General features: G+C 41.6%; 1 protein-coding gene across 1 annotated transcript in view; it reads left to right on the top strand.

The window, feature by feature from the left end:
* The window catches only part of arhgef10 (Rho guanine nucleotide exchange factor (GEF) 10), a 280,448-nt gene that overhangs the window by 178,913 nt on the left and 88,672 nt on the right, over positions 1-12,863 (top strand). The window contains exons 19-22 of the mRNA XM_060853056.1: positions 1,239-1,354; positions 8,202-8,329; positions 11,350-11,450; positions 11,813-11,934. Coding sequence (XP_060709039.1) covers positions 1,239-1,354; positions 8,202-8,329; positions 11,350-11,450; positions 11,813-11,934 — 467 coding nt within the window. The remainder of the gene's footprint in view (positions 1-1,238; positions 1,355-8,201; positions 8,330-11,349; positions 11,451-11,812; positions 11,935-12,863) is intronic.

The following is a 12,863-nucleotide window of genomic DNA, read 5'->3' as shown; positions in this document are numbered from 1 at the left end:
AAGTCTACATTTTTATGGAGTTGTGGAGACTCTGCAGAGAGGCAAAAAATGGCACGTGGACCCTGGGTTAGAATCTTGCCCCATTTCTATGATTCCATGTTGTATTCTGACTGATGTCAATTTTTGTTGCTGAGCAAAAGAGGCCAATAATGACATGCATATGGAGAAATAAGTGTCCACAGACCATTTGAACTCTATGCTGCAGCAATGCCTTAATCTACAGTGTGGGTACTATGAGTTGTAAGAATAATCTTAAAAGTTCTTAAAGATAAAGTTTCTATAACCATCAAGCTGCAATTTTTTTAAAAATACGCCATATTTAAAAATATGAAGATGTCTGCCCATGTTAATGAGTGTTGAAAAAAAACCTCAAGCTAGCAAGATATTTAAATCCACACACCTTTCAAAAAAGTTTGCTTGTGTCAGTGAGGGTTGATAAAACCTGTGCCAGTAGCTGCAGTAGATGTTTATTCACATGACATGAAGGGTTGTTATTAAATCATTGTTAACGTTGGCTGATTTCCACAGTCTACGCTTCCATTCCACACCCAAAGGTGACAAACTGGCTGAAATAACTGCACAGAGGTCGCTGTCCCATCACCAAGTCACCTTTTATATACATGTGCACAGTACACTGGCTGTAGCCAGCCAGCTTGGAGTCAGTTCTTAAAGTGAGGAGATTCTGAATCTACTGTTATTATCTGTCGTCCAGGTTTCCTGATGGACCCAGATTAACAGCCCCAATCAAGGATCTCGTAGTCAATACAATTCACCTGGTTCCAATCACCACATCAGCTCCTGGGTGACTGGAGTTGCCGTGGCAGTCTCAAACCCAGTTTTTTGGAGGTGCTGAGCATTCGCACGTAACTGTTGGTATTAATATTGAAACATGGGAAGTTTAGCAAAAGGCAGATGGCCAGAGAATTTAACTCAAAAGTTATCAACTTTAATTGTCATTAAACGAGTGTCATGGTACCAAAGCAGGTAGATGGAGTTAAAATACAAAGTAGCAATTTAATGTATCTGGTCCAGTTATTATCTGAGACTTGTTTGGAACAGTGGACAAGTAGAAGAATTCAATTATTCTTATTTAATGTGATGTTAATCACCTAGTCTTCAAGATTAATGGAATAATTTTCTAATACCTTGGTATATTTCTTTCTCCTAATATTTCAGTAACAGACTGCTACCTTTTTGTACTCCTCAGTTTCTCATTTATTTCAATTTCATTTTTTCAGACAAGTTGTACATGGGACCAGGACAACTGTATCAAGATTTACAAAACCTAATGCATGATTTAAGTGTGATTGGCCAGATTACGCAGCTTGTTGGTACTTTAAAAGGAAATTATCAGGTATTGTAAACTTTACTAAAAATAAAACATTATTTTTAAAAATATAGTCATAGAGATCTACAGCACAGAAAAAAGGCCACTCGGCCCATTGAGTCTGCACCAGTCAAAAGCAACAGCCTAACTTTCCATTTTCTAGCACTTGGCCCATTGCTTTGTATACCTTAGCATTGCAAGTGTATATTTTTTAGATGTTATGAGAATTTCTACCTCCATAAACATTACAGGCAGCAATTCCCACATTCCCAGATTGGCTGTAGGTTAATTTCTTTTCCTCGCATATCCTCTAAACTTCCTGCCCCTTACTTTAAATCTCTGTCCCTTAGCCATTGATTTCCACATACATCTCAGTCACATTCCCTTTCAGGAATGTGATTGTTGGATGGGGTTGGGAGGGCAGTGTTTGATGGGGTTGAGGTGGGCAAGGTTAGGGGTCGGTGTTGAACAGGGTTGGGGGTGGGCGAGGTTGGGGGCGATCTTGAAAGGGGTTGAGGTGTGGGCGGGAGGCAGTGTTGGACAGGGTTGGGGGTAGGCGGGAGGCGGTATTGGCCAGGGTTGGGGGCTCGCGCGCGATGTGATGCTGTCTTATCTCCTGAACATGGAACAGACTTTACAGAAGACTCAGAGTCCCTGAGGAAAGGCATTAACCGAATTAACTGAATAATCAATTACCTGAACAAAATAGTGCCCGCCATCTCGTTCGTATAATCAAGGTTCCTCTGTATTGATTCAATTCTCTTGATATTTCATTCCCCAACTTCAATGCAATTAAAATTCAAACTCTTTACAGCAAAGAACTTCATTAATACTGCCCACTTCACTCAATTTGCAAAACTCAACGTGACTTGCATTGGTTGAACATATGTGAAGGAATCGTGAAGTGATAGGTTGAATTGATCTGACTGTGCATCTGCTTGTTAAAGAGTAAAAATGTGACCTGAAATCTTTTGGTTCATCATGTTTTTATAGTTTGTACCTTTAGACTTGAATGACCTAATACAGGGGAACCCCAATTATCCGAACGTGATGGGCGGGTACTATTTCATTCAGATAATGAATTATTTGGTTAATCAATTAAATGTTTTTCCTCTGGCGCTCAGAGATTTTAACGTCTGCTCCATGTTAGGGGAGACTAACAGCAGCACATAGCACGTGAGCCCCCCGTCCCCCCCGCCCTAAACCCCAACACCACCCCCAGACCCCATCCCCATGCAACACCAACCGCCCCCCTGCCCGCACAACACCGGCCCCCGCCCCCAACACCCCCCCCCCAAACTCCATCCAACACCGGCCCCATCCCCAACATCCCCTGCCTCCAACAGTACACCCCCCCATCCAACAACACCACCTCCCCACCTCCAACACCCCCTGCACTCAACACCGGCCTCCGCCCCCAACCCTGTCCAACATAGTCCCCATCCCCTGCCCCAACATCCCCACCCCCCAATCCGGTCCAACACCACCACCCCTGGCCCCCCAACCCAGTCCAACACTGCCCCCACCGGGCCCCAACCCCGTCCAATGCACTTCCTCTTCCCCACCCCCCCCCCATCCGCCCCCAGCCCCACCCCCTCTCTGGGGCAGCCGGACTGGACACCAACACCAAGACTGCTGCTGCTGCCTTTGTGGGGTAAGTCTCCAAGTAGCGCATGTGCGTCTCTCTCTCTCTCTCTCTCTCTCTCTCTCTCTCTCTCTCTCTCTCTCTCTCTCACACGCACACACACAGCCACCGGGATTTAGGGTTCGTCCCTGTGTAGAACTCCAGGGACAATGTAGGGGGAGAGAGAGGGTGGGCAGTCATTTGGAGATGGTACCTGTTTAATCACTGTAAACAAAAGACACAATCTGTGTTGGAAACACATGTTTGATGTAATATTTCCATCGGGATTTCAAGAGCTCTTTCGGATAATCGAGGTTCCTCTGTATCTAAATGTTAAAAATTTCAGCAAGAAGGATCACATGGAATGCATCCTAAATTTCTCAAGCTCATGAGTAAAGAATCAAATTGATTGAGTCAGAGTTAAATCACAAAAGACTCTCTCTGCTTATGGAGTGTGTCATACAGCACAGAAACACACCCTTCAGTCCAACCTGTCCATGCTGACCAGGTTTCCCAAACTATACTAGTCCCATTTGCCTGCTGTTTGGCCTATATCTATGAATTCTGCAGAAGGGCATCAGCCTAAATCACCGGTTCGTAAAGATTCAGCATAACCTACTTATGTTGGTATGCCTCCATTTCTGAAGCACTGTATCTGATATGCTTTGTTAACTATTAACTCAATATGTATCTCCAATATCAAGTGTTCTATGTTTGTACTCAATAACCTGTGTCATTTAGACTATGTTGCCTCTACCTAACTCTACCAAATGTATCATCTCACTTCTCTGTATTAAAGAGACATGCAATAAAGGAGTTTGTCACTCTCTAATCCTGTGGCACCTCCACCCATATCTAAAGAAGTTTGGCTTATTGTGTCAGGTCTCTCTGCTACTTCTGCACCCCATTTTATTAGGCACTAGCCTAGCTGACTTATCCGGCCTAAATATAGTCACCATTCTTAACCATTTTCTCCTTGTCCATCAGATATTGGATTACCTTACTTACAGTGTGGAAACAGGCCCTTCAGCCCAACAAGTCCACACCGACCTGCCGAAGCGCAACCCATCCATTCCCCTACATTTACCCCTTTATCTAACACTACGGGCAATTTAGCATGGCCAATTCACCTAACCTGCACATCTTTGGACTGTGGGAGGAAACCGGAGCACCCGGACGAAACCCATGCAGACACGGGGAGAATGTGCAAACTCCACACAGTCAGTCGCCTGAGTCGGGAATTGAACCCAGGTCTCTGGCACTGAGACAGCAGTGCTATCACTTCTACCATCTCTACTTCTTCCAATATTTTCTAACATCATTCTTCCTTGACAGCATTATGAAGTAAACCGACCCAATTGTTACTACCTTTTTACAATTTTCATGCTGGTGGAAGATTTTTTTGTTTTTCATGTTAACTACCATTCTTTATACACTTGCTTTGCCTGTCTCATTTCCTTCTTCACTTCTCTTTCAACGTTTTGTATTTCACATCAAATACACTTTTTTTTTAGGTCCATCATTTTCCATATCATCCTCACTAAGAAATCCTGACTTTAGTTTCCTTATCTTTCTCCTCCATGTTGGAGAATGCATGGTCTGTATCTGAATCAACTCTTCCTTAAAGATCATCCATTGTTTCATTCTGTTTCTTTGACTGACAATATTTAGTTTTGTTTTGCCCTGGCTAGATTACCCTCATCCCATTGAAATTAGCTGCCTTCCGGTTTAGAAGTTCTATCTTAGCTTGTTCGTATGTTCTTTTCCATACTAATCTAAATCTTATGATAGAAGTGTTGGATGCACCTTACTCAGTTGTTCCTCCACCAACATTCGCTCACCTCATTCCCTCGAACCAGTTTCAGCAATGCCTCCTCCCTGATTGCACCGAGAACATACTGGCCAAAGAGATTCTGCTGAACACATTTCAGAAATTCCTTCCCTTCCTTACACTGTACTCCAGTTACATGAGTAATGAATGGGATAATGTTAAAGACACCCAACATCACCACTGGCATTTATTGCACATCTCTCTGTGATTTTCCTGCAGATTGAAATATATAAGGTCCTGAAAGAGTTAACATTTCAGGTCCAGTGACCCTTCTGAAGAAGGCTGACTGGACCTGAAAAGTTGAATTTGTTGTCTTTCTACAAATGCTGCCATACCTTTCTCAGTTTCTTCAGCAATTTGTTGTTTTAATTCAGATTTCCACTGTCCACATTTCTTTGTTTTATTTTTAAATAAAATGATCTTTGATTGACAAGTGGTATGGGGAGTGTAGAAAGGAAAAGGGAGTTCAGGTCCCAGTCAGATCAGCCACCATCTTATCCACTAGTAGAGTATGCTTGAGGGTCCAAAAATCTACTTTGGATCCTACTCATGTATTTATTCCTATATTTTTTTCTCTGATTGTAATTTAATTGTCTTTAGACCATTTCCCTTCCATCAACCTTTACATCAGGTCACATTTGATCAAATGTACTGCCCAGTGGTCCTAACTTCGGTGGTCATGAAGTGCTTCGAAAGGCTGGTCATGGCACTAATCAACTGCAGCCTCTCCAGTACTCTTGACCCACTCAAATTTGCCTATCGGACCAACAGATCCAAGTCAGATGACATATCACTTGTCCTTCACTCCTCCGTAGAACATCTTGACACATAAGAATCCTACTCATTGACTACAGTTCAGCCTTCAACACAATTATACCCTTGAGACTGATTACTAAACTTAGTGATCTCGGACTAAGCCTCACTCTCTGCAACTGGATCCTCAGTTTCCTGATCCACAGGCTACAATCAGTGAAGATTGGGGACGATATTTCATCCTCACTAACACTCAATTCTGGAGCCCCCAGGGGTGCGTACTCAGTCCCCTATTGTACTCACCGTATATCCATGACTGTGTTGCCAAATACCACATTAATGCCATTTACAAGTTCGCTGACGACACCACCATAGTCGGTCGAATCTCAGATGGCAACGAAACAGACTACAAACGGGAGATGGAAGAACCTGGAAAAATTGTGCACTGAGAACAACCTAGCTCTCATTATTGACTTTCGGCAGGATGTTACTCATTCCACCAGACACATTAACAGCACAAAGGTGGAACGGGTGGAGACTGTCAAGCTCCTGGGAGTGGTCATCCATAGTAAGCTTTCTTGGACTTTTCATGTGGAAGCACTGGTTATAAAGGCCCAACAGTATCTCTTCTTCCTCAGGCAGCTGAGGAAATTTGACATGACGGTGAATACCCTTGCCAACTTTTATAGGTGCACCATCAAAGCATTCTGTCTGGATGTCTCACTACCTGGTATGACAACTGTATCTTTCAAGATTGGAGACGGTTACAGGGACTGGTGAACTCGGCCCGGACAATCATAAAGGCCAAACTCCCATCTGTAGAATCCACCTACCAGCTCACAGTCAAGGAAAGGCTGCCAGCATTCTCAAAGATCCAGCCCACCCTGGCAATGTTTTTCTAAACCTCTACCATCAGGGAGAAGGTACAGAAGCCTGAACACACGCACCAGCCAGTTTCAAAACAGTTTCTACCCTACTGTTGTTAGAATACTGAATGGACTCTCAAACTCTTAACATTCTGTACCTGTGTTTTTGTTTTCGCTGCTGTTTACCTATTGTTTACAATCTATGCTGCTTAACTATGTGATCTACCTGTATTGCTCGTAAGACAATGCTTTTCACTGTGCCTTGATACACGTGACAATAAATTCAATTCAGTTCAATACTTGGGCCAAAAGGTGGCAAATAACATTCATATTACATAAGGGCCAGTAAATGATCTGAAAATTGAATAATAAGAATAACTTAATAATTGAACTGTGAGCAGAATTTTGGAGAACTACAAAAGGACAATGACACATTGGTAGAATAAGCAGACAAGTGACAGATAGAATTTAATGCAGAGGAAATGAAGTAACGCTTAAGTTCTGTTAGAAAGAACACAGACAATTTAAAAGAAAAGGTACAATTCTGAAGCCCTAGGAGCAGAGGGACGTAGGTCCATTAATCATTGAGGCTGACAGAATGGATCGAGAGCACAGTTACTAAAGCATGCAGCATATAAGGTTTATTAATAGGTGCATATAGTACAAGAGAAAGGAGGTTCTGTTAAGTTCATGTTTAACATTGGCTTGGTCTCAACAAGAGAATCGAGTCAAGTTCCGGACATCACACTTTCAGAAAGAAATGAAGACCATTAGAGAGTGCAGAAAAGGATAAAGAGAATGGTTCCTGAATGAAGAAGTTCAGTTACATAGATTGGAGATGTTGGGACTGCTTTCCTTCAAGAAGAGAAAGATGAAAGGATATTTGGCATAGGTATTCTGAGAGCTGGAACAGATCAATGAGCCACATGGCTGCCTTCTGTGCTGTAATAATTTTGTGATTCAGTGGTCCCAGTCCTCTTAACGTGCAACCTGTCCCTTTTTAATTGGTGTCTCCTTCTCCAGAACTGATCCCAATACTCAAGAAAAGAGAATAGGACCTCAATACCCGCTGTCAATATATTATTGTACTGAAGCTAGCTGCAATTTGTCTCCTTCCTTTGCCTCTGCAGGACATTTGCACCCTTGGGATTTGCTTTGTCCTGATATTAGGGAGGTAACTCATGATATGGGACTCTGTGTCAGGCACAGAAATAACTGCCAGTCACACTGATCATGGAATCTCCTCTATCAGCTCCGTTCTTTTCTCTTTGCTGTTCCTTTCTTCCTCATCCCTTGCCCGTTGATGTTGCCTAGTCCATCACAGCGTCAACACCCCTATCGGTTTCCAACGCCAAAAATCGATTTGAGAGTGGTATGCCACCACGAATATGTGTGTACCTTCTGCTCCTTTATACCTTCAGGATGGTCACCCAACTACTGTCCTGTACTCTGAATGCCTGCGGGTTCACTACCTCCTGTAACGTGAGTTGTAGCAAGTGCCCATCCTCCTTAATACTCCACAGTGACTCTAACTGCTGTTTGAGTTCGGAAATCCTGAACTTCTGCTTAAACAGCTGCAGGCATTTCCTGCACATGTGGCCCTTTAAGACACACAGTCTCCTGAAGTTCCCACACATCACAGGAATTGCTATAGATTTCAGCTGCCTATTCATGACCTACGGAAAAGAAAATACCTTATTGTTTAATTAACACCTAATAAAAGCTATTAATTTTGAGAAATGCCCCTGGTTTTACACTAATGATCTTCTAATATTACAAATCTTTTACAAATTCTTACAGAACTTAAATCCAGCTGTGAGCCAGGATTGGACAGCAGGTCTTCAGAAACTCATATTTAAAAAGGAAGAAGAAATAAGAGCAGCAGATCGTTGCAGAATTCAACTGCAACTCCCTGGAAAACCAGACAAGTTGGTATCGAGCACATTCTAGTATTAAACGTGAAGGCATTCGAAAGGCAGTGTGGTATTGATGTATTTTTTCAAATATTGCAGCATTATCAGCTTCTAGGAAAATATATATTTCCTTTTTTCGAGCTGTGGGTGTGGCTGATACAGACAACTTTTATTGTCCACCATTTATTATCCACCCGTAATTGTCCTTGAACTGAGTGGCTTGCAAGACCATTGCAAATATTAATTAACAGTGAACAATATTGCTGTCAGTCTGGAATTGCATGTAGGCCAGACTAAGTAAGGATGGCAGATTTCCTTCCCTGCAGAAACATTTGTGAACCAGATGGGTCTTCAACCTCAATCTCCCATTGTTTCATGATCAGCATTATTAAGATTAGCTTTCACTTGCATGTATTCAATGAATTCAAATTCCACTGTGGTGAGATTCAAACTCAAGTAACTATAGGCCGGTGAGTCTTACCTCTGTTGTGGGCAAAGTCTTAGAGAGAATTGTAAGGGATAGGATTTATGAACGTCTGGATAGGAATAATGTGATCAAGGATAGTCAACATGGTTTTGTGAAGGGCAGGTCGTGCCTCACAAACCTTATTGAATTCTTTGAGAAGGTGACTAAGGAGGTGGACGAGGGTAAAGTGGTAGATGTGGTGTATATGGATTTTAGTAAGGCGTTTGATAAGGTTCCCCATGGTAGGCTACTGCAAAAAATATGGAGGTATGGCATTGAGGGTGAGTTGGAGGTTTGGATTAGGAATTGGCTGGCTGGAAGAAGACAGAGGATAGTAGTTGATGGTAAAGGTTCATCTTGGAGTGCAGTTACCAGCGGTGTTCCGCAAGGATCTGTTTTTGGGACCATTGCTGTTTGTCATTTTTATAAATGACCTGGAAGAGGGGCTAGAAGGTTGGGTGAGCAAGTTTGCGGATGATACGAAAGTCGGTGGAATTGTTGACAGTGAGAAAGGATGTGGCAGGTTACAGCGGGATGTAGATAAGCTGCAGAGCTGGGCAGAAAGGTGGCAAATGGAGTTCAATGTAGGTAAGTGTGATGTGATTCACTTTGGTAAGAGTAACAAGATGATGGAGTACTGGGCTAATGGTCGGATACTTGGTAGTGTGGATGAGCAGAGGGATCTTGGTGTCCATGTACAGAGATCTCTGAAAGTTGCCACCCAGGTAAATAGTGCTGTGAAGAAGGCATATGGCATACTGGCTTTTATTGGTAGAGGAATTGAGTTCCAGAGTCCTGAGGTCATGTTGCAGTTGTATAAGACTCTGGTGCGGCCGCATCTGGAGTATTGTGTGCAGTTTTGGTCGCCATACTATAGGTAGGATGTGGAGGCTCTGGAACGGGTGCAGAGGAGGTTTACCAGGATATTGCCTGGTATGGTAAGAAGATCGTATGAGGAAAGGCTGAGGCACTTGGGGCTGTTTTCATTGGAGAAAAGAAGGTTTAGGGGTGACTTGATAGAGGTGTACAAGATGATTAGGGGTTTAGATAGGGTTGACCGTGAGAACTTTTTTCCACATATGGAGTCAGATATTACAAGGGGGCATAGCTTTAAATTAAGGGGTGGGACGTGTAGGACTGATGTTAGGGGTAGATTCTTTACTCAGCGAGTCGTGAGTTCATGGAATGCCCTGCCAGTAACAGTGGTGGACTCTCCCTCTTTATGGGCATTTAAACGGGCATTGGATAGGCATATGGAGGATAGTGGGCTAGTGTTAGGTTAGGTGGGCTTGGATCGGCGCAACATCGAGGCCAAAGGGCCTGTACTGCGCTGTATGGTTCTATGTTCTAAGTCCCAGAGCAGTAGTCTAGGCTTCAGGATTACAGTGGCATTACTGCCTCCACAGCCACCTCGTCTCAAAATGTATTGAAAAATGTCTTTTAATATTAGGATTCTTAAATCTTAGTTTTTTAAAATGTGTTCCAACAATCATTTTGGTTCAAAGTCCCTTGTTGAATGTTGACATCTGCCTGGACTTGCACCATTAGAAATTCAATTTTACTTTAAGATTGTCTCAGATCAACTTCCAGATATTGTGGTATATTTTCTCGAAGGGTTAGACAGTGGCTATACCAAAAATGTATAACATATATACAACTGACTCCTCCTAACCATTTTACCTTTCTTTTGGAATTCCACGTACATCTGAAATTGCATTAAGTATGTTTTTTTTAAAATAAACCAATATATGTGAAGTTTATTTTCTGTTTTAAGTGAGGAAGTCCAAGGAGATGGATTTGACGCTCTGGTGCACAAAAACTATGAAGGTTTAAATTCTTCAATGATGGTGTACGTTTTTATTTTACATCAATTCTTATTTCTATTCCATTGCATGAAAATAAAAATGCTCCAGTGTCAGTTGCAGAATCTGCAATGATGCTACCTACAATGTCAAGAAGAGGAGCAGAAAAAAGATTAATGATGACATCTTTAAAAAATTGGAATGATTCATGAATGACCCCATCTAATTTATATGTTAGCTATATCTTCATATGGTCTCCTTAACCTTGAACTCATATATTTCTATATCTCTGTGTTTGTTAAAGGCTCTTTAGTGTGACCAGTTGAAGACAATATTTGGAAGCATTGATCTTCTAAATAGAAATAAGTTTTGCATGTTTGGAAAGGCATGTGCCATTGGGATTAAAAAGAGTAATCCAATATTGCTGGGGCAAAAAACAAATTTAGTATGTGTCATGATATATGTTCCAAATCGCAGAAAGCTATCTCAAGACCACACCATATGTGCAAAAAGCAATACTTAGCACAGTACGCTGAAGAGGTGTATCTTGTCGTAGAGTACACCTTGCAGTTGTACCTAATCATTTGGATATCATATGTAAGTGATGATGAAGTATCTTCTGTTGTTAACAGATGTCAAAGTTACTATTTTAAATTAAGGTACCATATTCAATCATTTATTATTCTAACCTTTCCAACAATTCTGAAATGGAGTTGACACCACTTTTAAATAATAATTTTAAATGTCTGATGTGGGTTATTTTCCAGATCTGGAAGGCCTTCATTTTTTACAGCAGTGTTTAATACATTTACTCCAACAAGCAAACTCTCCTGGATGAGTAGTTTACAAATGGCCAAATTGGCCCTTGGTAAGTTTTTATTTGCAGAATATGTGCATTGATCACCATGTAAATGCTTCTTTTCCCCCTCTCTGCTAATACTTTTGTTTTTACAGTTAAGATCCAACTTCAAGCCTTAAAGCATAAATATCTCCATTTCAGGAATAACGGAAAGGAGATGATCACTATGCAAAATTCTTTTTTTTTTAAGCTTCAGAATTAGAAAGACTTTCCTTCTTATAAAGAAGTATGTGTATTAAATAACTGGCCTCCATGTAATATCCATATGAGTGAATATTGTGTCTCTGGTTCAATTATTAATACATATCAAAAGATTTCAAAAAAAAGTAACTATTCAATTTTACTTCTGTTTTATTTCCTCCTTAAAATAGGGGATGAGAACCAGCTGGGTTGGTTCTGTGCAGAGGATGATGGGAAACAAGTAAAGCGCCAAAAGCACCCACTTCTTGTCAGGCACATGCCTGTGATGATGTCAAAACTGCAGGAGTTCAAGGTGAGAGTTCCAAATTCCATTTTCATAATGATTATCTGACTCCAGCTAAAGACTGAATGTTAGACTTCCATACCATGTTTAATGCCCCAAAGAAACTACATTTTTGAGTTCCTAGAATCATTTACAAAATATCATTGATGTCAAGCTTTACAATAAAGTCAAACTTGTTGAAATTGAGTATAGTGAGTAAGCAGCTTTAATACATCAACTGTGCTTACCGTTAGACATCATCTAATACAGAACTGAGAAATAAGTAGATTGTCTTTACGATCCTGTGTTTCTGGGACCAAATGCTTATATACTAATTATTAACTTCCACTTTGACTCTTTATAATAGAATCTGTGTTGCAGTGTCACAGCCAAGCATGTTTCCAAGGCAGTAATAATGAATAGTTAACAAAACAGGTTGATTAACATTCGAAAAGTGTGGTGCTGGAAATGCACAGCTGGTCAGGCAGCATTCAAGGAGCAGGAGAATCGACATTTTGACCATGAGCCATCATCAGGAAGGGGGGGTGGTGAGAGGGGGAGAAGTGGAGGATGGAGAGGGTGGTGACAAAACTGAGAAATTAATATCAATGCCGTGTAGTTGGACGCTCCCAAGGCGGAAGATGAGGCGTTCTTCCTCCAGGTGTCAGGTGGCTTGCATTTGGCTGTGGAGGAATCCCAGGACTTGTATGTCCTTGGCAGAAGTGGGGGGATAGTGAAATTGTCAATCTCAGGGTGGTGGGGTTGTTTGGTGTGTGTGTCCCAGAGATGTTCCCTGAAACGTTCTGCAAGTTGGCGTCCTTGGTGCAACAGTGCCTTGGAGAAGTCAACCTGTCTCTAAGGCCCAGGATTCTTCCCACATTTCTGTACATAAACACGTAAGCTGTTGCTCTAATGAATTCAACTCTATTAGACTAGAAATAAGATCTTAACTAATGTGC

The sequence above is a fragment of the Hemiscyllium ocellatum genome, chromosome 3, assembly GCF_020745735.1.
Source record: "Hemiscyllium ocellatum isolate sHemOce1 chromosome 3, sHemOce1.pat.X.cur, whole genome shotgun sequence".
Taxonomy (NCBI): Eukaryota; Metazoa; Chordata; class Chondrichthyes; order Orectolobiformes; family Hemiscylliidae; genus Hemiscyllium; species Hemiscyllium ocellatum.
The sequence above is the reverse complement of the archived record's forward strand: the minus strand, read 5'-3'. Positions and strand labels throughout refer to the sequence as shown.